The sequence below is a fragment of the Pholis gunnellus genome, assembly GCF_910591455.1.
Source record: "Pholis gunnellus genome assembly, chromosome: 5".
Taxonomy (NCBI): domain Eukaryota; kingdom Metazoa; phylum Chordata; class Actinopteri; order Perciformes; family Pholidae; genus Pholis; species Pholis gunnellus.
Genome location: NC_136531.1, coordinates 14,373,782 through 14,397,975, shown reverse-complemented (window position 1 = coordinate 14,397,975; position 24,194 = coordinate 14,373,782). Strand labels below are relative to the sequence as shown.

The 24,194-nt window shown below is 39.4% G+C and overlaps 2 protein-coding genes and 1 long non-coding RNA gene across 4 annotated transcripts in view; 2 read left to right on the top strand and 1 right to left on the bottom strand.

The window, feature by feature from the left end:
- The first annotated feature begins 11,287 nt into the window (after window positions 1-11,287).
- On the top strand, window positions 11,288-17,213 carry cabp2a (calcium binding protein 2a). Its single transcript, XM_079160215.1, has 7 exons — window positions 11,288-11,528; window positions 11,843-12,064; window positions 15,299-15,329; window positions 15,484-15,618; window positions 15,729-15,838; window positions 15,955-16,102; window positions 16,299-17,213. The coding sequence occupies exons 1-7, from the start codon at window positions 11,481-11,483 to the stop codon at window positions 16,322-16,324; spliced, it is 720 nt and encodes a 239-aa protein (XP_079016341.1). The 5' UTR covers window positions 11,288-11,480; the 3' UTR covers window positions 16,325-17,213.
- A 3,745-nt stretch (window positions 17,214-20,958) lies between these two features.
- Window positions 20,959-23,789, top strand: LOC306695444. Its single transcript, XR_013767076.1, has 2 exons — window positions 20,959-21,059; window positions 21,835-23,789. It is a non-coding gene; the product is annotated as an uncharacterized lncRNA (long non-coding RNA).
- Window positions 23,134-24,194, bottom strand: part of LOC306695443 (uncharacterized protein) — a 4,718-nt gene continuing 3,657 nt past the window's right edge. For both annotated transcript variants that reach the window (XM_079158685.1, XM_079158686.1), the window contains exons 6-7: window positions 24,033-24,142; window positions 23,134-23,941 (exon numbers count right to left, since the gene is read on the bottom strand). In XM_079158685.1, the coding sequence (XP_079014811.1) occupies window positions 23,803-23,941; window positions 24,033-24,142 (249 nt within the window). In that variant the 3' untranslated portion in view covers window positions 23,134-23,802. The remainder of the gene's footprint in view (window positions 23,942-24,032; window positions 24,143-24,194) is intronic.

The window sequence follows — 24,194 nt, the reverse complement described above, 5'->3', positions numbered from 1 at the left end:
TAGGCGGATAGAAAGGCAGGTAGTCTGTCAAATGTTTTTATTTGGGAAGAATTAAATTAATAATGAAATGAGTGTACAGATTCAAAACAGTTCTGCAACAGATACCTGTTTGTTTTTGTTTTTGTTGTTTTTGTCAGAGCATTTGATTTATTGATTGCTGTTGGGATGTAAAAAGAATCTCAACAAATATCAAAAAAAAGTTTCTGAAATTCATAACCTACCCTTGATAGCTCCATTCAGTTAGTCGAGTCTTCTTGAAACACTTTACCAAAACTGGTCCTGCCCTGTCATTTTACAAAGAGTAGATGTAATTTCATACTAAACCAAATCCAGCAAAAAGTTCTCAGAATGGCGTTTTTTGTTATTTTTGTTATCATGTTGTACATTTTGGAAGTGTTTTGTGTGTGCTTGTACATCCACTGCACGGGCCCATATGGTAAATGTAATATAGAATGGGTAGCACCATGAAGTGCAGAGGAATGAGGACAGGCCTACATCAGCGTCGGAACAGACAAGATCAGAGAGGAAAATAAATATGGGATTATTAGAGATATCCCATACATGGACAGAAAATAGTGTCAAGCTAAAAAATGATAAGATGTGTGCAACTGACACACTTCTAAAAAATAATATAATTTATTGTGTTTTTGAATCAATAAAAAAGTGAATGTTTACCCAAAGGCAGGAAAATGAGTTACATGAATTAACATGCTAATGAACACCACAAGTTTAAAATGAAAGACATTTTCTCCTTGTGCCTGAATGGACAAGCATCTTTGTGAGGTAGCAATGTTTACAGGGAGAGAAACCAAGAGAAGAGGTGGATTGAAGCTGACGGATGAAAAAGTGAGTGATTAATGCAGATACAGGGGGAGGGATGAGAGGAGGAGCAACAACAGTGGGCTATACGCCTCAGATTATCAACCAGTGTCAGATGCTCTAGGGACAGATAAAGAGGAAGAGTGGACAAGAGTGTGACAGGAGGAGAGACGGAGAGAAAGAGGACGTCTCTGTGTGTGCTAGCTGGGCTGCAAAGATGACTGACGCCAAAAGCATATCATCCGTGGAGGTGTCAGAGGGGAAGTTAGTTAAGAAGGTCAGTGGATGTACATGCCAAAATATGTCTTTGGTGTGTCCTAAATCCTGCCACTTGTGCTCATACAAACTCAACATGATATACTGTGGTGTACTAGTGTTTGTCTTCTGACACACGTGGACACCCTATTCACTTTATTTGTTTGTAAAAATTGAATTATTTTTATTTATTATTAAAAAGCAATATCATTTTAGAGCAATGCTGTGTGTAACAACTGATAATTCTCATCAATTGGTACATGTTCAATGTTAAATGCTATTTGTTTGGATGCAATTTCACCTATAGGTGTGGTAGTGTGTGCTGTAAGTCTACCTGCAGCTTCTTTACCTTGACTTTTTCCGATACCATCCTTTCCAGGAATTCAATCTCAAAGTGTGCAATGAGTTCAATATATTTCAGTTGTGAGACAACTTTTCCATTTCAACCTCTTTGTTCATCCTCCGTTCTCCAGGGATCCATAAAGAAGAAGATCGAATCATTAAGGCGATGGAGTTCAGCTAGCATAAAGAGGGCTCCAAAGTCTAAGGCCAAGGCCTTGAGTTTATCTTCCCCCGTGGGAGAGCCCGATGACGTCTGGCTGCAAGAGGGAGACAGGAGAAAGCTGCGACCCATCGTTGACTCAGTTTTCGGACAGGTAAGACACTGAACTGGAGGTTACAGGTATCCCAGGTGTCTCATGTGGCGCTGTTAACATGTGTTTGACTCACACACGTACACTATATTGGCCGTTACCATTTTGTTTTTTGGCCATCATCTTGTTTTTTTGCAACCAGAAGTGAGAAGAGTGTGGAGCTAAGTTCAACCGAATGATGAATAGGACATTTTTAGGAGATCAAAATATCTCAATTAACTTTTACAAACTGAAAACACACAGTGAAATGGTTAAAGTTGTAAGACGAAAATGTAGACAAGACAACATCGAGGTCGCGACCTGTCAATCACAAGGTAGCCACGGACTAAAACATACCCTGATTTATTGTCTATTTCACTCTAAATGGGACCATAACATGATGTTTACAATGTTTACTGAGGTAAAATCAAGTGGGAAGTAGGATCATTTCTTCTTCTTTTTAAAAATCAGACTTATTTGTGTAACAACAGGAGTTGCCTCTTGCTGGTTATTAGAAAGAATGTAAGTTTAAGGCACATCTGCATTAGCTTCACTTTTCAGACCCGGAAGTTGCCGCCTGGCGCACACACATGCAAGGCAGGCATGTGAATCAGCACATAGTCCAGCTACCAGTTTCACGCTGTTCCACTTATTAGCCCCTTTCAGCATGCAGCTCTGTATGTAAATAGGATGGCAAGTTTAAATGTTGGTCAAGTTGCTTTTACATGAATATCTCCCGAGGTTGGCCCTATATTAGCACTCAACCCTAACCCTCTCAATATTTTCAATAATCAATCATGCCAACTCTACGACGAAATGAATATCCATTCAAAACACTTAACATATCCAACTACATTTAATGTTTGTGAACTGTTGTATGAAAATAGGCAGCAGCGTTACCTCCCTAATAACTTAATTTAAATGATGAAATTCATGATGATTGATATTTATTGATTTGTTATGAATATTGAAGAGATAGTTAATGGACCTCATTTAGCGACACCTAACTTAAGCTAGCAAGCTACAGCTGATAAAATCTCCCAACAAAAGTTGTCATTTCAGACAGCAAAATCGAGAGTTCTCAGCTAGAAATGAGAAGCTGTTGTTTGTCTACTTCTGTCTTGAATCCAGAATCCATTGTTTCAAAAAAATACAGAGAATTTTGAGCGTTATCATTGTTAACTGCGTATGTTGTGTGTAAGAGCAGAAGGTGCCATGCCCTTAGTCCGATGGCCCATTATCCTGAAAACTAACTCCCACTTTTGTTTATTGTACTTTCACAGAAAAGCTGTTAAAGTGTATTTTCAGCCAAAATGAAACATATTTCATTACGAGTCGTACCAAGCCATACGTTGTGATTTCCGCTATAATTTAAAGATTATCTGTTAAATCTAGCAATATATAACAGAGTCTAGAAAGTAGGCCAGCAGTCACTGAACTTCAAGTTCACAGTGTGTAATTTCAGAGCAACGGGCCCTCAGAGTCGTGGGCTTTCAGACCAAGCAGAGAGCACAACAGGGCTTAGTGAACGGGTCAACATTTGTTTACGATCACAAGAAATTCATCAACTCCACTATGAAGAATGAGAGTTCTGCTGCTGCTTCTGTGTTTATCCTCTATAGCTCTCATTGCTCAGATGAGTCATCCATACACTCAGCAACAGATGGAGCAAAATGATGAGAAAGTGAAAGAAGGGAGTGCTGGAAGAAGGATGGATGGATGTCATAAGGATAGAGAGAGGAGATTGATTGCGGTGTAAAGAGAGATTACAGCTTAAGCGAGTGAGGGGACAGGAGTCGGCTAGACGTACATCCCTTAAACAACGTCACTCAGAGTACACTTGACGCACCAGATTTCTTTCTGCTGACAAGCATGAATGTGTTTGACAGATACAGCACATCCAACTGTAAATGAATGGCTCAGTCAGAGTCAGTGAGCGATTTAATCAGCTTTAAAGTGAAGACTCGCAGTGACGGCAAGCTAATCCACGTTTTACAGCAGTTTAATTACTCTGCTTCATTTCTAACTATTAAATGCAAAACATGGCTTATGAGTCAGCTTATTTGTTGGTTACTACTGAGCAGGCATATTGAATAATAAAATGCATCACTGCTTTCACCAATGAAAAAGGTTTAAATGCAAACATTTAATAATTAAAAGTCAAACATAAAAAGCAACTTTTCTTCCAGCTAGCAGCAGGATAAACAAGGCATTAAGGGGATAGCTGGGCGAAGGTGATATGACTATCACCACCAATACAGTGGACACATGAACCATAAAGCTGTCAACCTGCTTGATAAGCTAATTAAGAGTGTGTCACTGTACAAAGCAACACGTTATTCAAATGAAACCAAAAAATATGTTTGTACATGCCCTCCAGAATTACGGGAAGAAGTATTTTCTGATTAGGCAACCCTGTGTTTTTTATAGCACCGTCACAGTGTTACCGGAAGGCTGTTTTTTACCACGCAGAAGCTAGGTCTGAATGCGGCCTTATGCTCTGGTCCTGAATAAATGTTATTTATCTTTAACTATAATTTTAACAGTGACACAAAAACCGTAAAACTTATTTTTCTTTCATATAGCTAATCCAACTCTTTAAAATGCAGCTTAAACTCACACTCTGGTCATTCTTCATAATGTGTAAGTTTACTGCACCTTAACATTTTTAAGGCTGGACTTGATATTTTCAGCAATAACACAGTGTAAAGATATGAACACTGTGTTATTGCTGTAATTACTTGAGTTCTAAATACCTACATGAATTGCAACTCGCAACTAGAAACATCAAGGCATCGTGCAAACTAAAATAAGAAAGGCGGTGAATAACAAACGTTTTGTTCTAAATAATCTTTCTCCTACCACATGTAAAATAGTTAGCACAAATCCTTTCATACAAAATCTAATATTTTTGCCAATTAGAATTAGTCAATTTGCCAGTCAGGCACAGTTCTGTGGTAGAGTTCTGTGGTATCGTTGCACAAAATGCACTTTTGTCCACTGAAATTAAAAAAAAGATACTGTTTCATCCACAAAATCCACATGAAAGAGTTTACCACATATTGTGTTGGCGGAATTCAAGATCTCTCATTCGATCTCTGATTACATGAATTTTAATTACAAATTATTACTACGTACATACATTTTCATAAAGGTAGATTTTCAATATTCTTTGTCATACAAAAAGTACATTATGCTCTGAAACAAGAACTGCCCTCTACATTTTAAAGTAAAAAAAAATACATATCTAGAAAACCGATTGAGTCTTTGACAGAAAACACATCAATTTACAGAACTCTATTGTTAAATGTCTGTATTTGTAGACAGTGCATACAATGCAATAAGAACAAAAAAACATGACAGCTTTAGTAGATAGATTTGAAAGAGGGTTAGTTGAAGCATTACCACGATGGCACGCTTAGCAGCAACAGTTGAGTCCTATACTCCTGGATAGAGATAAAGAACATGCCGTTCCAATGTTCCTGTGACTTTCTATCCCTTTGTCCAATTTTTGCAGAGAATCTCTAATCCATAGGACCTCTGGGAACTTTTAGGTCACATTTAAATGCACAAACAAAATCTGGACAGGTGCAAGACCCATTATCCTCCTTTTGGGAATGGGTAAGTGGGCGAGAATGAGATTAGGGAATGTGGGACAATCGAGACCGCCATATGTGTCTGTGAAATTATGTAAGGTTGAATTGAAATTCTCTGCTGACTGTACCATCACTTGTTTCTTAAATGAACTATTCTGTCTTGGGTTTTGATCTAAGTTCAGGTACGATAAAGTAATAATATATTATTTATTTCTTGAAATATGGTTTTCATCTTTCTTTGTTTCCCTCCCCTCCTTGTCTCACTCTTAAAATGGTTCTGTCTTAAACTGAAAGACTATTTGCTGAATATCTGTTAAATAGTTAAATAGTGTGTCCACGTCTGAAATAGAACTGGCTCTGAATGCGTTTTGCCATGTTCCTCTTCCTAAACAGTTGGACTAGATTAGATTTGTGTTTGTCCACTTGGGGGCAGCAGAACAAGCTGTAAACCCAACATTGACCTATTGGCAAACAATCACTTATTTAAATATCCAGCAGACACAGCAACTGTAGCATTCATTTGGACTTGTACATCTGATGACCTGATGAATATTAACTCTCCTTTTAGCTCTACTTTGATCTCATTAATTTCTCAGAAAAGACATTTGTCTTGTTAGCTTGCTAAACACTCTATTATGTTCACCAGTTCGTTGCTAAATCCACTTGTTACGTAACGTACGTACTAACCTAACGCCAGCTACGTAGGTTACGTAACAATACCAAAGTAAAATAAGTCAATGTTGTCTTGGTTTCACATGGGGCATGAGCAGGGGCCTCCTGGGTGAACGTCTGTTTGTTTGTTCACCCCAACCTCCTCCCTTAGCGGACTTTCTCGCTCTTTATACCACATCGGTTGCTCTAAACATCTAATAATGATGCAGATGGTTTTACATTGGAGTTAGTTGAAAGCTCGTGCATCTCATATAGAGAAAGTTGTGGGCCCCAAAACAATAAGCTGAAAGATGCTAAAACGCTTTGTAGAGCCGAAGGAAACTACAAAGTTGAGTGATAATTGTCAGTTCATCACGACCAATGAACATCTCGTATTACACTCAGGTGTAACAGGTGTTTTTTTATCATTCATCAAATACCCTTTTAACGATTACCCTTATGATTTGAAATATAGTGCTTTTATTAAATATAGTACAAATACATTGTTTGTGCTGATGTAGAAAGAGCTGATATTCGGAATGTATTTGTCTTTTTCAGTCATTATGTGAACAGTTGAATGCCCTGTTGTGTTGTTTCTCCTAAATGTGGATCTGGCAAGTGGTTGCAGTCTTTATCTGTCAGTGTGGCAACTCAAACCAATCTTAACTCCGCAACTCACCTCACAGATGTCTTAGCAGGTATACTGTGTTCATTCATTTGCCAGAGAGATCAGCACACATTCAAGGTCAGAAGGCATTGTTCAATGTGTATGGACGGTGCAGAGTACGGACAAAGACTGAATAATTGGATCAGCACTTCATAGGTCTGACGTCAAACAGGCTCAGTATTCTACATATATGTAGTAGTATTACCCGTCTTTAAAGCATTGGGATCATGGTAAATACTTAGTGATGGATGCAAGTTGTAACAGCTGGATGACACAGATACTATCACTGCAGGCTGTAGCTTGTATATAGCCACAATCTGATGATGCCTGCACAGCTCCACTCATTGGTTGGCTGCATAGTTTCATTTAAAAGCCACATTGTTTGCCTCATTTGAACTGATTTACAGCATTTGCGACAAATGTTTGTCAACTTGCAGATATAATTGAATGCCCTGTTGTGTTGTTTCTCAGACATGTGGATTAGACAAGTGGTTGCAGACTTCATCTGTCAGTGTGGCAAGTCAAACCAATCTTAATTTAGCAGGGCTCAGCTCAATTCACCTCAGCTTGATCGCGCTCCCTGCGACTCACCTCACAGATGTCTTAGCAGATGTACTGTGTACAATCATTTGCCAGAACGGTCAGTGCACGTTCGAGGTCAGAAGGCATTGTTCATTATGCATAGACGATGCAGAGTATACGGACAAAGACTGAATGAGGGGATGAGCACTTTATATGTTTGACGTCAAACACGCTCAGTATTCTGCACATATGTAGTATTGTTACCTGTCTTTGACCTCGGATTATGGTAAATACTTCGTAGTAGATGCAAGTTTTTAGTGATAACACGGATACTATCTGTGATGGCTGTAACTCGTTTATAGTCACAATCTGATGATGTCTGCCCAGCTGCCTTCATTCTTTTCGATTATGGTTGGTTAAAGAGAGTATCTGCATATTTTAATTTGTAGGCCACCCTGTATGCCTCATTTGAAGTGATCTAAGCATTTGCGATAAATGTGTGTTTGTGTGTCAACATGCATATATAAGCATGCAAATACACTTGGACGCACACCATCTCAGCCTAAATGTTTGACCTGACCAACATCAGAGCTGTTAGCATTGCATCACATGCAAAATCCGGACTTTGGAGTGTGTCCATCATGCTGTTTATGGGATTTTCTGTTGTCTTCTATCCTTGTCTTTCAGGCATCTGGTGTACTTACTGTTGTCGAGGGATAGAGCACACATTCTCACCCAGCTGCTCTGTTTTGGGTTTAATAGCTGAAATGCTTTCTGTTCACACAGGGCTGTTGATTGAGGTGGGCTGTCGGTGCTTCTTTATTTCTTTTCACTGAGCAAGACAAAAACTATTTTTCTTTTTCTTTCTGTGTGCATAGATCTGCTTTAAGTGCCTGTGCCTACTTACTACTACTTTTTGCTTCCCTTTGTATTTGTAAAAGAAGACTCCATTTAAATGAATCTTAAGCTTTCCGTGCATGCCTGTAAAATATATGATGGGAAACAATGCAGGAATCAAGAAAACGTTACAGGACTGAGGATTCCAATTGCTAGTCTGGTGGGCGTCCAGCTGGATCAGTGGGCTAAGGCACATACTATTATATAACCGAGACACTGTGGATCCAAATCCTTTGTTGTAAATCATCTCTTGTCCTCTCTACTAAATAGATTTTCAGTGTATTTATTTTTTTTAATTCCCCACGGTCCATAGAAAGGTCACGTGCTCAGCTGGAGAATCACGTCTGTGAAGCTGCTAGAGATTCAGTGATTGTGCCATGAAATCCGGTTATCCCATTCAACATCTCACTACTCACTACTCCACCCTGCCGTATCTCTCGTCTACCTTTCTGCTTAGTGACCTATCCAGAAAAAAGAAGACGCACAAATGTTCCTGTAACTGAAATGGATAGCCTTTTTTTTTAATAGCAAGACAGGAGGCTGACATCTAGTGGTGGTGCGTACGTTGTACAGCTGAGCACAAGTTCATATTTGCTGTAACAGTAAACTGAGCTTTGCTGCACTCTGCTGGTGATACATTGGCAGGGTGAAGTATCAGAAAGCCGCTCATGGATAAATGTCTGTATTCTGCAAAAAGCATCTGATGAATTTTTTAAAAAGTGTGTAAAGGCCTTATATCATACTTTTAGTTTATAGTGTGTACCTGCCCAGGTAATATTGAATCAGAAGAAAATAAGATTGACAAGAAATGTGCACTGAAAAGGAGGCCGCAGTATTTAAAAAGAATTGAGAAGTTGTAATGTGTAGGGAGATATAAAAACGTGAATCTCAGGAAACAGATGAAACGTCACATGGAAAGATATGGAGAAATAGAGAGACACCAAAAATGTGTTAGTTCTCCTAAATTGACCACAGAGGATTAGGGCTGCAGGCGCTCAGCATTGGCTTTACACATACTGCTGCTAATCTCTGGCACACGTACAGCACCACACGACCAGCATACAATTTCATACAGTTCATGAGCTCACGTGTATCAAAGCCTGGTGCAGTAATAAAAAAAAAAAAATTACTTGCTTTAAAACTGTACTTAAGTTAAGTTAAGTTAAGATAACAAGAGTTTAGTTTTGCTTCTCCAGTTTTGGGGTTTCATGCTACCTGATCATTTCAGGATGTAAAGGTTAAAGGGACGGAATAATGAAATATAAAGAAAAGTAGGAAAGATGAATAATAATGAATAAACAACAAAAGAAGTCTTGTACAATAAAATGTTATATTTTACCTAAAATTTATTCGGTGCTCAAGATATTTTTCTATATTTGAACTATGATTTTTGCCAGAAAAACCCTGTGTTTACATTTTATTTATCATGTTAAAGCCACTGTGCATGATATGAAATGTCCCTTCTGTGGTGTCATCTGGTGTTTTTTATGGATATTGATCTGTGGTGGACAGTGATCCACACCTCTACCTTCCCACTAACCTATGACCTGACCTGACTCCCAATGAATTGAACCAGAATTATCTAACCTTTCCACAAACAAACAACTATTATATTAATTTAATTTGAAGTATGCAATCGTAACATAAGATTTCTACCGATAGTGACTTTAAATATATAATCTAGCATAACCAGTAACTACTGCTGTCAGATAAATGTCGTAAGTAAAAAGTCAAATAATTCCCTCTAAACTGTCAAGGAGGAAGAGCAAAAAAATCGTCTCTAGATATTTTTCAAAATTCTCAATTATTTCAAGTAATGCAGAGATGATGTCTGCTAAAGTTTACGGTTGATGACAAACAACCTGAATGGTCAAAGCTAGCCAAGACAGACAGATCTCCCATTCAGCTGTTGGGTTCATGTGATCAGAAGTAAGCAGGGAAAACAATTTGACTCTAAGGAGGATAAAAAAAATACAGAAAATATAACTGTTGAATGATAGATAGTGATGGTTCAAAAAATATATATTTATGTTATTATTTTATAGAGTGGGGTTGGTGCGGAGCCTCTTAGGGTTCATGGGGGGAAAAAAAGTAGATGCGTGTAAAAATATGAATTTTCCTGAGAAACTATTGCATTCTTGCGCAAATTCATTTAGTGTCCTTATGACAGCTCTGGCAACGGACCTTAGTGGCTGTAGCAACTCAAATTCAACCAGCAGCAGCTCTGGGTCTAACCTGTGTAGGAGCAGCAGCAGAAAGTTTGCTGATCTGCCAGGGAGTCAGGCCGGTCTGGGATCAGCAAACTCCATGTCGCTGCCATTTGGGCGTTGCTACAGCCGCTAACTGGCGGTCCATCTCACCGGAGCTCCAGCGCGCTCTCCTCCCGGTGAAGTAGTCTGCTAATGGCGGGGAGTGAGGGGCCGTGGGGTGTGCTAGCTAATTGTCTCCGTCTTATATTTCAGGCCATTCTCAAAATACAGGTGTGTTCGCTCCATTGTTGTGTTTGTTTCCATGTTGCAGAACTGACTTGGAAGTACATTGATCTGTTTTGTACATTAAAGAAGTATAATTATTCTTCTATTCCTCCCTCTTCAAGCCTGTAGTCCCATCGCATGTCAACATAACTCTTTCCCTCTAATCTAAAATGCCAGGGATTAAATAGGCAGCCAACATCCATAATTCTACCATGCCCTCCCCCTTCATCTCTCTCTCTCTCTCTCTCTCTCTCTCTCTCTCTCTCTCTCTCTCTCTCTCTCTCTCTCTCTCTCTGCCAGAATAGTCATTTTGAGACCATAAGCATGATGTTTGGGAGACAGGGAGAGGAAGGTGGGTGGGATGGATTAGATTAAGTTGGGCCAAATTCAACGGATCACCCGTGGCGAGAGGGGCTGACGGATAAATGGGTGGGGAAAAGTGTGTGTTTGTGTGTGAGAGAGAGAGGCAAAGAGAGATTGAAAGGGAGGGAAAATATGGTTGAGTCATGCAATCAGAGCCAAAATCTGGCAGCAGGTTGTTTCAGCTCAGATATGACCCAGTTCTCCCACCCCATCCCGTCAATCTCCAGCACCCTGCTGCTATTCCATAATATCACACTACACCTCTCAAAGCTCATCATGACAGCCTTTCAACAACCTAGAGGAGTTTAGGATTGAATGCACAGTATATACCTACCTTGCCTCTCACTTGACCAATAGGGTCTTGGATTGTAACACGTGCACTGACAGGGATCCTCCTTCGCTTTTAGGAGTAGTGGTGCAAGTGGAAACATTTGCCTTCGCTTCACTGGGTTGGAAAGACGTTGCCCCATGGAATGCACTGGATTGAGTATGGATTTTGGACTTTTATGTGACAATTGACCGGAGCGTGAGAGAAAGAGGAAGAGTAACAGGGCAGAAGTTTGGGGACAGGAGGAGGGGGACACGGGAAGAAGAGGGCAGGGCGATGGGAAACATAAACAAGGCTTCAAAAAAGAACAGTAAAAGGAAGAAGGTAAGGATACATTCAATTCCTTTGAGCTGAGAAAAAACTATTTATCAAAGAGTTTGAACTGATAGATATGTAAGATAATGCTGATGATACATCTGACAATGTCCAAGCTACATTTGAGCTGCAAACAACTTTCCTATCGGACACAACTGCCATTCAAATGGATTTTGTATTTTAACATATTCAATTACATTTTATTTGACTTATGTTTCGCATAACAGTATAAACATGTAGGTGTGAATTAGCTAGTTTCATTGCAATGAATATAAGTGGTAATTCTATCTGGGTCCGAATTTAGTTTGTTCTTCTCCTCTAAGGGGGAGTTGCCCATAGAACGAAGCGGCGCCCCATTGGCTGCCGCCATGCTGGGGGGCCTGGGTGGTGCAGGTGAGGTGGACACGGATGACGAGGATGAGGGAGGGAGCGAGCGGGACTTTGATGAGCCCCTGTGCGCTCTGGTTAAGAACTGCAACATGCTGCACCACTTAGTGGGGCCTGCGTGTATCTTCCTCAGACAGGGCTTTGCACAGAGCCAGCTTGTATGTATTCACACACACACACACACACACATACATGCACACACAGTACATAATTATGAAAGCCAAATTCTCTCATAAATCTCTTTATCCATCCATTTTCACAGTGCCTGTTCAAGGGAAGGTGAAGTTGTGACATCATCACAGCCTTTCCATCCCATCTCCACCAATGATAATTTCACCCTGTGAGTGTCAACCCCCATCAATCCTATATACCCCCATATCACCACATTTCATAAGAGTTTATGTGATTGTGCTGGATGACCTTTGTTGCATAATATGATTTATCGTGGGGGGAAAAAACTATATGAAATAAACTGGTATTATAACCTTGGAAAGGTTCAACGTTTTTCAACCAGAAATTATTTTACAATATGTTTTTCATCTTGGAACAAAGGAAGAAATAAATTATTGTTGGAACCTTTTGCACATACTATACTGTACACCCTACAGGAGTCGCAAGCTATAATAGGTAATATAACAGATAATGACAAAGCAACTGGCATCCAATTTGTCTAAATTACGATTTAGATCATAAATCCACTTTCTTAACAGAGCTGGAAATATCATGTGTGCCTCTTATATCAGATTACTGTCTTATGTAGAGCTGGGGTATATGGCAGGAATCAATAACAGAGTCATTTCCTGACTGTGCAGCAAGCAGCACTAATTTAAAAGAGCCATTAGGATGGAAGTCACTAATCACAGGTGCTTCACTGGCGTTAGGCACCAGACATGAGTTATTGGAAGACCTTGGGCTGAGTCGAGAAGAAAATGTAACAATAGTGACTCATCACAAGGGCGACATATAATTGATTTATGATGAATTTGATTATAAGACTCAATTATTTTATTATATTTTGTATTTGACCTCTGTCTGGCTTTGGTGAATGGATGTAATTCAATGTGAAAGTTGAAACAGTCTTATGACCACTGACACTATTCTTGTCTTCGGCCATGGAGAGCTAATGTCTTTCTGTAGAGCTGAACGGACACAATGAGTATATATAGTGTGAAAGGGGTCGCTCAATGACACACCCACAGGAAATAATCACCTGACTCTGCATTTCCCCTCAGCTCTATGTTAGCTCTATCGCACCTCTATCGAGTGTTTCAGCGTCTTTTAACAAATTGTTTTGGTTTTACGACACTAGCCTGACTCTTTTGGTTCTCTCTCATCACTCTGATGAACTTAAAAAGGGTCAGGACTTAGTGTACACCAAGAACTGAGCTAAAAGGGGAGTAAATATTTGTCCAATATACTTTCATTTATACAAATACCTACAAAAAGTAATGCAATTCCTTTGAGCTGTAGTTTGTGATTAGCGCTAACTACGATTATAATAAACATTGAGGCTAATTTAATCAGATCAGCATGTAAATACTGTCATTGTGAGGAATATTAGCATGCTGACTTTGTTCAAAGATGTGTAAATGCTACCGCTTCACAAAGCATGGCTTTAACCTTAGGACATACTTTTGGCGTTTCATTAAAGCGGACAGCTGCGGACTTGTACCGGTTTGGTCCAAGTCGTACGCGCATTTCCCGATCCACACTCCATCCAGCGGTAATACACCAGAACGTTGTTTGCCATATGTTCAATTCCATTTGGCTGTCTTTGTATTCCTTTGAAGAGTAACTGTATAAATGTGAGTAACGGCAGACACACCTCTCTTCAAAACAAACACCCGCCCTTTTATCTTCTTCTTGGCAAACCAGGTAGTAGTGCATATGCCACCAAATGGACTGGAGTGTGGAACTTGCTGTCTGCTGCACACAATTTTAGTAAAGTAGGGTATGCAGACCCGTGCTGACATGGGCAGATATTGACATTTTCGTCATGCTGACAAAAGCGACACTCGCGGACTCGGAAAGTACGAATTAGCCTTACATTTCTTGTTGTTGATAATGGTCCGTGTTAGAAGTTTCTTGCATCGATCCAGAAACCCAGCAGCATCTTTTCTGAGTCACACAGTCCTGAACTTGTAGGACAACTTTGTGTTAATACTTACAGTCATGGATCGAGGAAAGAGACAGGATTCCTAAATAGAGTACACAGATTAGTCTATGAGATGGATAGTGTGAGGTTGACGGCATTTACTGGTTTATAATCCCCCATAATCCCCTTTGTTCTCTAAAATGCTAAACTGAAGTCCCTCAGGAGCACAGTGGCATCTCGTTTTTGCTACATGATCGACTTACTGAAATCCTTAAAGCAAATTTTGGTGCCACAATATTTGTCCTTCAACAACTTTAATAAGCACTCAGTGGTATTAATAGTTTGGGAATGAAAGCCGACAACTAAAAAACATGGGAACAACAAGGAAAACATTTGCATACTTTCCTTTGTGCCTAAACTTGGCTCAACCTGACTGTCACTCATTTTAGCAAAAAAGACAAATTGGTACGTGGTGTGTTTGTTGCATGTTCAGCCTGCACAGGTGTGTTAAGGTCCGTTAATCAAGTCCCGGACGAATAGCAGTGCAGATGCAGATGAAAAAAATCAGCATCTGCAGATTGGGAAATGAAAAACCATTAATCCTTTGTGGTGATTTGCAATACAATTTACAGCTGTAATCCCTGCCACTGTTCTCTCCCCTGCATCCTCTAATCCAGGCCTGTATTATTCCTGCTGCTGAGCATCTTGTGAACAAACGTATCCTGGCATTACCTTTTGTTCATGCCACCACACGCTACAATTCAAAATATAATGTCAACTGTTTTTTTTGTGTATGGCTGAAGCTAAAAGTGCTCCTGTTGAAACAGGAACTCCAACTCAATTCGAAAAAAAATGTAGGTTCTGGCCTCATTTTGCAAGTGCCATTTCATCAGCTTTGTTGCGTGTTTGTGTGCAAACAGACGTGCAGGACTTATTTTTTATGACGCGTTTTGAATGCTCGTCATGGTGCATATGAACAGCAGACCTTCAAAGCTTCTCCACCAGAGATTGGACACAAGCTTGTGTAGCAGATTATTTGGGTCACTCAGATCAAAACCCAAATAATCCAGCAGTAGGATCCCTGCTCAGACGATTGAACATGGAACAAAAATGCTTCACACGAGCTAAATAACCACTAGAAGCTGAAGAACTAAAAACTATTATTTGCATGTTTTTCCAAATGTGCGTATGAGAAACTGAACAAGAGACATGAGATTTAAAGTGTATGTTTTTACCTGACTGACTGTCACCTGATTTCTCTGTATGTGTGTCCTGTCTTCTATCCTCACCACCGCAGGACAGAGATCTACGACCAGAGGAAATGGAAGGTACGGAGATATTAAAAGCTTAATTCAAAATCCTCACTCCTTCTCTCACTGCATCGTCATCATTCTCTAGTTTTTTCCTGAAACACCTTCTTCCTATCAAACCTCAAACCTTCTGTTTGACTTTGAAAATATTCTTCACACATCTTCCCTGCAGAGCTGCGTGAGGCCTTCAGGGAGTTTGACAAAGACAAGGATGGCTTCATCAGCTGTAAGGACCTGGGCGAGTGCATGAGGACTATGGGATACATGCCGACGGAGATGGAATTGATAGAACTCAGCCAGCAGATCTGTGAGTGATCTGCGATTCCGAACCAATCAGTCTGGTCATCAATTTGCTTGCTTGTTAAAGACACAAAAACGATCTGTGAACAGTGTCTTCTGTACGTACTTATTTTCTAGGTGGCGGCAAAGTGGATTTTGAGGACTTTGTTGAACTGATGGGTCCCAAGATGCTCGCTGAGACTGCAGATATGATTGGAGTCAAGGAGCTGAGAGACGCCTTCAAAGAGGTAAGCAGTATAATTTATGAACTTACAGCCAAATAGACCAACCCCTTTCCCCAACGTTCACTTCTGATGCATTTCTTTTCATGTGCTTTCTCAAACCCGTCGATTTCATTTCCCAGTTTGACTCTGATGGCGATGGTCAGATCAGCCTTGGAGAGCTGAGGGAAGCCATGAAGAAGCTAATGGGGGAGCAGCTGACCCACCGCGAGATAGACGAGATCCTGCGAGACGTTGACCTCAATGGGGACGGAGAGGTGGACTTTGAAGGTGAGTGATTGATACTTTAGGTAAGGAAACTGGGGGGGGACAAAAAGGGAGCAGAGTGTAAATTTCAATCAAGCTATAGGTGGATGTTCAGGCTAAGGAAAGAAGTAAAAGGAGATGGTGGAAGAAAGAATACACTTAATGGTGACACTATCCTTTTTCTTAACCAATAGTAACAACACATCTTTTCTTTCCACAGAGTTTGTGCGAATGATGTCTCGCTGACTCTTCACCAAACCTCACGCAACTGCACTAAACACAACATGGACCAGACTGCACACTGTTAATATTCTTGTAATTCTTCTTGATGTACAAAGACTTATTAGTGTTTGTAGTTTTCTGTTTTCTGTTACTTCCACCATTTCTCAAGTATAAGAGAATCCCTTTAATGTGTTACTGTTGTGTGGATGTATTTAACATGTAATGAGAGATTATAGAGTGAAGACTCAGCAAGGGGATGGTTTAACCAAAGCTTCTCTTTAGAGGTGAATTTAAACTTGAATATATTTGAACTGAGAATCCAAAACCAGCAATAAGTGTGTGTGTGTGTGTGTGCGTGCGGGCGTGTGTTAGGGATAGGATTAACTCTAATCCTAAATGTAGGTGTTGTGTTGTCCCTTTTAGATGTATTTATATGTTTGAACTGACCCTTTAAATATGCAGTTTACTAAATTACCTGACTGGCATCTGGAGTTTTTTAATAACTCATTAATTTTAATGCCACATCTAAAATCTTGAATTCAAACTTTAATTGTGTTAGGACTGTGAATTTGTGATATTATTGTAGTTTAGATAGCAAAAGTTAAAATGAGATTATTTATACACCTATTAATGTCCAAACTTAATTCATAGCAATTATTTTTACCATGATAGTCAGCCAAAAGGCAGACAAATTAAATTATTGCAGATGCTGTCATTTTTGTGTCAAATATCTTTTTGACACATATTTATTTACACTAACGGGTGGATTTTTGCAGTCTGCTACACATTTATACACTTTATGTCCTGTTTTCCTACACGGGTGGAATTGAATCGACAGACTGTCTCCAAGTACATATTTATTTTATGCAATCATATATACATATTGAATGTTTTAACTGTACAGTCTTCAAGAGGTCAGAGCTTTTAAGAAATGCATTGTAGATAAACAAAAAAGTGAATAAAGTAGTTTTTATTGACCAAATACCTTTTCCTGTATTATTTCTCCGCCAAAATTAAACTTGCATTTTGGTGATGGGGACTTGCATCCCTGAAATTATTCAGCTTCACCTTCTCTGTGTTCACATCAGTTTCCTGTGTCTTAAACCCTTCCAGAATATATCTAATTGCTGATCAAATCAGATCACCTCTTTCCTTTTTGAGGTCCGCTATCAGTCTCTTTTCAATGCATGTGCACTCTCACGCTGAGCCATCGGAGGATTTCTTTGCCAAACCAGAGGAATGTTCAAGCTGCTAGTGTCTGAAACTCCATCACATCTAAATTCTTAGTGATGTTGGCCTTCTTCAACCTAGTGTCCTTCCGGAGCTGTTCCACCAACTCGTTACCTCTTTTTCTCTGACAGCTGTATCCTGGCAGGTGACGTGTACAATCTTACAGCTACCCACAGTCATGAATAAAAAAGGCTCTCGGGCATAAAGAACAGATATTTACTTGTCAATCGCAGTTTTTTCTGCGTCTTGGTGAAATTTCTTGTGTCGTACTTTGTATCAATCCTGCAGAGCTGACAGGTGGTGCTGTGACAGATTGTCCAAATCAATTTCCAGCCATTTGAGGAAATAGTAGAGTTGCACTTCTGAGGTGATCACCTTGTGAAGGAAGCGTATAACATTGCAGCTGTCCTCTCAAATCTCTGCTGTTTCCTTCTAAGATCTTTTCTTTTGATTTCGAATACCCTCTGTAGTCCTCAGTGTTCTGATTGACAGCTTTTTGCAGCCTCTAGCACTCAGTTTCCAGCCACAAAAGCTCTTTCCAGATGTTTCCCTGGGAAGGCAGTTGTTTATCTTTGAATGAGATGGTAGCAACTTGTTCCGTGATTACCTGATACCAGCATTCATCCACACACTCAGGCATTCATCACTATCCTTATCAGCCAGGATCCCACACCAGCGAGCTTTGTCAGCCAGATTTGCAACCGACACGTTGTTTAGGCAATTTTCTAGCATCTTCGAAATTGATTCCTGGAGGGCTTTTATCAGCTCTGCAATAGTCTTTTTCTTCTGGTTACATCACGATGTAGAACACATTATAATGTTCACAGTGTCTATAAGGAGCTTTCTAACAGAGCCGCTATCTTGTTTCCTCATACAACTGCACATTGAGAGGATTTAGGCAGTCTCTGAAGACTCTTTGGTTTAAGCCGACAGCAGAATTGTAGAGTTCAGAGTTGTTAGAGTTAAGCTACAAAAAATAGAAAAAGAAGCAACTACAGGGGTGGGGGGGGGGGGGGGGGGGGGTGATGTGTTTTGGTTGGTAGAAAGGCTTCCCTTCAGGTGTTTGTTCTGAGGGGCCCATCATTTCATAACCTGTCCATCGTAGAATCCAGCATTTTTTAAAGTTTGACTTAATGGACGTTCAAACCTTAATAACTGGCTTACATCGTAATTTGTTTATTACCGCTAAAAGAGAGCAGGCATTTGAATTAATATGTTATTCTGAACATAGCGCAGTGATGGGAATATAAAATATAAAAAACAGCCTTCCACCTTCATAAAGGAGCTCTATCTCTCTGGAGCTCATGGGCCCCTCCACTACATGCAAGCTTAGGACCAGAGTTTGGCTTCTCTGACAGGAATTGTATCTTACCAGGAGGGGGCACCACTGGCAAATATAAGAGAGCACATGAACTCACCACTTGTGCTGCTTCTACATTCATTTGATGTGATAACCAAACATGCTCATGTAGGGAAACTGTGTCTCAGTGTCATAAGAAACAATTCACTCTGAAAGCAATTTTGAAAACCATTATTGTTAGCATCCATTTACAGTAAATCTGAATCATTAAAACAGGTTTGGCAATTTATTAAAAGTTAGTATTTTTAGTAACTGCTGCTGGTGATGTAGAAATATGTTGTGAATAATCTTAAGATATCAAGAGAGATGTCATTGGCACCATACTGTACAACATACTGTACAACATCACATCAAATTGTTTATACCTTTGCCCAGCCCTGCCAGTAAGTCAGTCTTTCTACAGCCGTCATAAACGCATATTACATAAGAGACAGGGTTCCTTGTGTCCTTGGTCTGCTTCATTATACCCCATTTCAAAGATCATTCGTTAATCTGTTTTGCACTGAAATGGTTCCAACAGCAGAATTAATCACCAATTTAGCTCTTTTCACTGATTTAATCTGATGTGCTTTAAGTGAGAGGAAACTTTCCACAACAAAACACTTTTTCTTTTTTTCACAACAAAACACTTCAAGTGAATAATTTCTGTATTGCATTTACTGCCACACAAATAGATTGCCTATTTCTATTTCAGATCACTGAAGTGCCATACAAACAAAATTGTAAATGTATCAGCCTGTAATTAAGGACCACTTGTTCTGGCTCAGGGTCCTCTCTATCTTTACCGCCAGGAATCTGCAATAAAATAGTATTAATAAGCAAAATGCAGCTGTAACTAATACAAATTATACGAAAACTATTTATTTTATTACAAATTACAAATATGTCAGTATAGATATATGCAGCTGCTTTACTCAGCTAATTGCTTTTCGTATTCTCAGCCTGTGGAGAGTGTGTGCACTCTGCTTGTTGTTGGGTGCTGTTGAAGACTGAACTCGACCACTAAAGCACAAGCTTTGAAGTAAAAATAAATCTGTTTTACTAATCTTTTCTCAAATGGATTGGTATATCTTGGAAGCATAGGCCATGGTGTCTTTTCACTGGAAAACAAAACAAATCATTTCATTAATTTCATTTTTATTTTTCAGTAGATAAAGACCGGGAAAAAAAGTTGTTTGGTTTATTTGATCTCAATAATCTTGAAAGACATGATAATCCGACACAAACAAATGCAAAATATATTATTGCCTAGGCCCCTCTTTGTCTAGATCCAGGCCTGACTCTACATTGTTTGCTGAGACCTCACAGATGTGCACCAAAGGGAATGAGTGTGCTGATACGCTTGCAGAAATGGTCTTAAAAAATGTAATAACTGCACCGATACCACTTGGCAGAGGAGAAGGAAACACAGTGACGACAAAAAGGAATTGAGAGGTGGCAGAAAAAGTGGGACAGAAACAGAAAGAGGTATCACAAAATAATCATATCCATGTATTATAAGAAAGAAACAGAAAGGAGAAAGTTCTTTCAGCAAATTGGCCACACAGGTTTAAATGGCACCATGCTGTCCTGGGGAAAAGCAACATTGAAAAACTGTCCAGTTAAAGAAAATGTCTAACATACTTTATTGGGGACCATACGTTAATAAATGAACATCATGCTGTATTGAAGAAGACTTGAAACTAGCAATTGTGACCATGAACTCATGTTTACAATGTTTACTGAGGTAATAAATGTCACTTGATTTATTACCTCAGTAAGTATGTAAGTAAGTAAGTCTGGTCATTTAATCATAGACTTCCATACAATCAGACTTCTTTTTGCAACCGGAGGAGTTGCCCCCTACTGTCAGTAGACAGAATGCACATTTTAAGACACTTCCACATCGGCTTCACTCAGCAGAACCGGAGGTTGCCTCCTGCTTACACCTGATACTCAGAAGGTGGCAGTATACACCTTTCACCTGTTTGGGATCTGCCATTCAAACCGAGAAAAGAAGAAGTAGAAGCAGAGAAGGTATAAAACGGGAGAGGCTAGAGGAAACAACAGAACATACTGGAGTTTGTTATGAATTATGAGGTCGGTCTGAGGCAGCCACGCAAACATACTCAAACACAGGTCGCAGCAAGGCTACTGAATGAAGGCTGGGACACGGTCTTGAACAACAGGGTATGGCACATGCTCAGTGTATCTGGAGCTGCAATGTTGGAGGGTTACAGCACGTAGCGCTAGAAATAGAAATGGATGGTGTCTGCTCAGGTCTTTGGTTTCGCTCGGCCTGACAGAACTCTCTGGGTACAGTCGTGCAGCAGCTAGTGAGCATTGTCAATACCCGATGTGTAAATAGCACTATTGTTCATTCCAGTGCTAAGGTTATACGGGCATTACAAAAGGAGACCAGATTTACTAAAAATAGGAAAAAATGGCTTAGAATACAGAAGTTTTTAAAACCAAAATAAAAATTAGCAAATTACATATAGAGAATGAATGGAGAGAGTGGAAATTAGAATAATTTCAAAACTAAAAAGAATTTCAAAAATCTGTAAAAGCCTAAAAAGTGGTAGCAGTTACTATTATAGTGGAGCTTGGAGTGGCGAGATGCATTTTTATGATCTTGAGCTCCAAAGGGTTTAATGAAGTTAACATTTTATTTTTGATACATCTCTAAAAGAAAGAGACATTTTAATTTACCTTTTTGGTGTCAGTGTACATGGAGCTGCTCCCACTCATCACTTTTGCCAAACTGAGAACTCACCACCTTGTTTGAGTGGATGGGGAGTAGAGATTCTAGATAGACAAACCTTATTCTGATTGTGACATATTGTGAAATATATTTGCTGTTGGTTAATCTTTGCACTACTGTTTAGTTAGTTCATTCAATACTATTCTATTTCACTGTATATACTGTGCATTTTTTATATTTAATATTCTTTCCTTATCTGAGGAGGAAGATAATGGAGGGAACACCTCCAGCACCGAGAGAGAAGTGAGGACACACTCTTCGGCTACTGCGAAGGCGGTCTGAAGAGGAATGAGTAGGACTGTATGGACCAAATGATGGAGAAGATACAGGCAACAATGTGACGGACTCAACGTCTTTGTAATGTTGTACTGTTTCATTTTGCAATGCTGTAGATGGTGATATTCTCATGTTTATAAAAAAAAATATTTGGGTATTTAAAGGGTGTGAATTTGATATTCGGAGCATTAATATAGCATTACACAACTATTGTCTATGTAAAGATATAGTGGATTAATGTCTATCTGAGCAGAGAAAGAAGTCACTCCCCCTCTGAGTGTGTTGTAGTCCGAGCTCCTCTGTGCTTTGTTGACATTGTTGACATGTGCTGGCCGTGAGTGCCTTTTATTGCATTGTGTTGCAGTGTGTTTCCAAATGTGGTTTCAAGCCTGTTTTCACTCCCAACAGTGATGTCACAGAGTCCTGGAGTCGACTAAGGATGTACATCAAAAATATTGAATACAGTGGCCACTTTTAGCCACAACTAGACACTAACTGGTAAAAGAATACTTCACTCCAAAAACTTTAATTTTTATATAAATTACTTACCGTGTGTTACCTTGAATTCTTAAAGAAAAAATAGTTTTTCTTGCATGCCTCCACGTTGACTGAAGAAAGACGGAGGAAACAGACTGTTTATGCTGTAGTGTTTTAAATAGTAAGGTTTTAGCAAACATTTGGGATGAAGTGAGCATACAGCTGGATAAATTAGGGTTGTATTACACTGCGCGGGTTGTTTGAGAGTTTGTGAACATACGTTTGGATATAGTTTCACAGTTGTTATGAACGTGGCTCCCATTTACTGCTATTCATTAAGACCTTTCTCAGTTTTTGAGTTCTTCGTTCACCTTAGAGGCATGCAAGAAAAACAAACACAGGGGGAGAAATTGATCATGGGGATTTTTGGGGTGATGTATTCCCTTAACTAACAAGGCCTTACACACTAATACTTCTTAATGACATCCCATAACCTAATCCATAACCTGGATCACGTTAGTCACTACTGATTAATGTGTGGAATTTGTTCACAATTTCACATATACAAAGGATAGTGTTGCTGGAGAGCCAACACAGGTAATTACCAATACTCTTATTTATTTATTTTTTAAATAGCAATAATCCTTCTAATAACTATATATATCTATAGCTTTAGGTGTCCAAACTACTCGATCATATTAATGAACTCTGAGTAAACTATTAGTGTGATACATTAAACCAGTGGCACAAGATTCATTATTTTATTCAAACTGTGTTTACATGAATATACATTGAAATGTGTTTATAGGAATATAGAATAAGCAAAAAAGCATTTTAATTGCAATGCAAGCAGCTTTTTTTTCCATGTGTTAATTTATATAAAATACAGATTGAACGGTTACTGGATTATGTGTGAACCTTCATAGTCGCTGGACTGGTCACACAAGAAGCCACAACTGAATGCAAAATAGCCAACACGAGTAAACTAAGAAATATTTCACTTTCACCATGTTTGCCTCGCTGTTAGCTTTTGGCAGACAAAAAAAACAGAGGACACATTTTAAAGCAAGCTCAAATTCCATAAATCCACAAATATCACATAATTGTTTCTACAGCGTGTACATATATCTATGGAAATCCCAGCCCCCTCTGAACCAAGCTGGTTCCACATTACCAAGACAGTTTGCACCAGCACAAAATAGGCCATCTGCTAAATTTAACTTCATAATACTCATCAATCATTGTGTGTTAATTGGTCACATAATATACATTTTTAAACAAATTGTGTCTGATATTTCTGTTATTTCCAATTTACAACAGTCCAGTATGCATACTTTAGGACTACACTGATACATAATGATCATCAAACAGTGGCCAGCATGGCAAGCCAGACCTCAGCACCTCTGTACATTTAAACTAAATCTGACAGATGAACTGTTGTTCTATGTTACAGATCTCATCATTCCAGGTGCCCGTCCCTTTCGCACTGTGCCAGAATTCCACACAGTCCTGGTTCCTCCCGTCAAAGCTGTTGGGCTGGTCTTTGCCCCAGAACCTGCAGGACACAGAGAGGCATCCACAATAAGAATAAATACTACTCTATCCTGTCCCCACAGGTTCCAAGAGACATGAGCATAGCTTCTTACGTTGTGGTCAGTGGTGTCCCATCTACCCATTTCCACTGCCCCTCTATTCCTCCATCAGTCAATCCAATCCAGACTTCTTTGTCACTTGCATACAAGCCATTGACGAAGAGCTATGAAGGAAGAAACATACAAATAAAGTTATTGAAGAAGTTTCTACAAATA

Coding starts and splice junctions, on each gene's coding strand:
- cabp2a (XM_079160215.1), top strand. CDS start 11,481: ATGGGAAACATAAACAAGGCTTCAAAAAAGAACAGTAAAAGGAAGAAG. Junction 12,065..15,298: donor GCTTTGCACAGAGCCAGCTT/GTATGTATTCAC, acceptor TCACCACCGCAG/GACAGAGATCTACGACCAGA. Junction 15,330..15,483: donor ACGACCAGAGGAAATGGAAG/GTACGGAGATAT, acceptor TCTTCCCTGCAG/AGCTGCGTGAGGCCTTCAGG.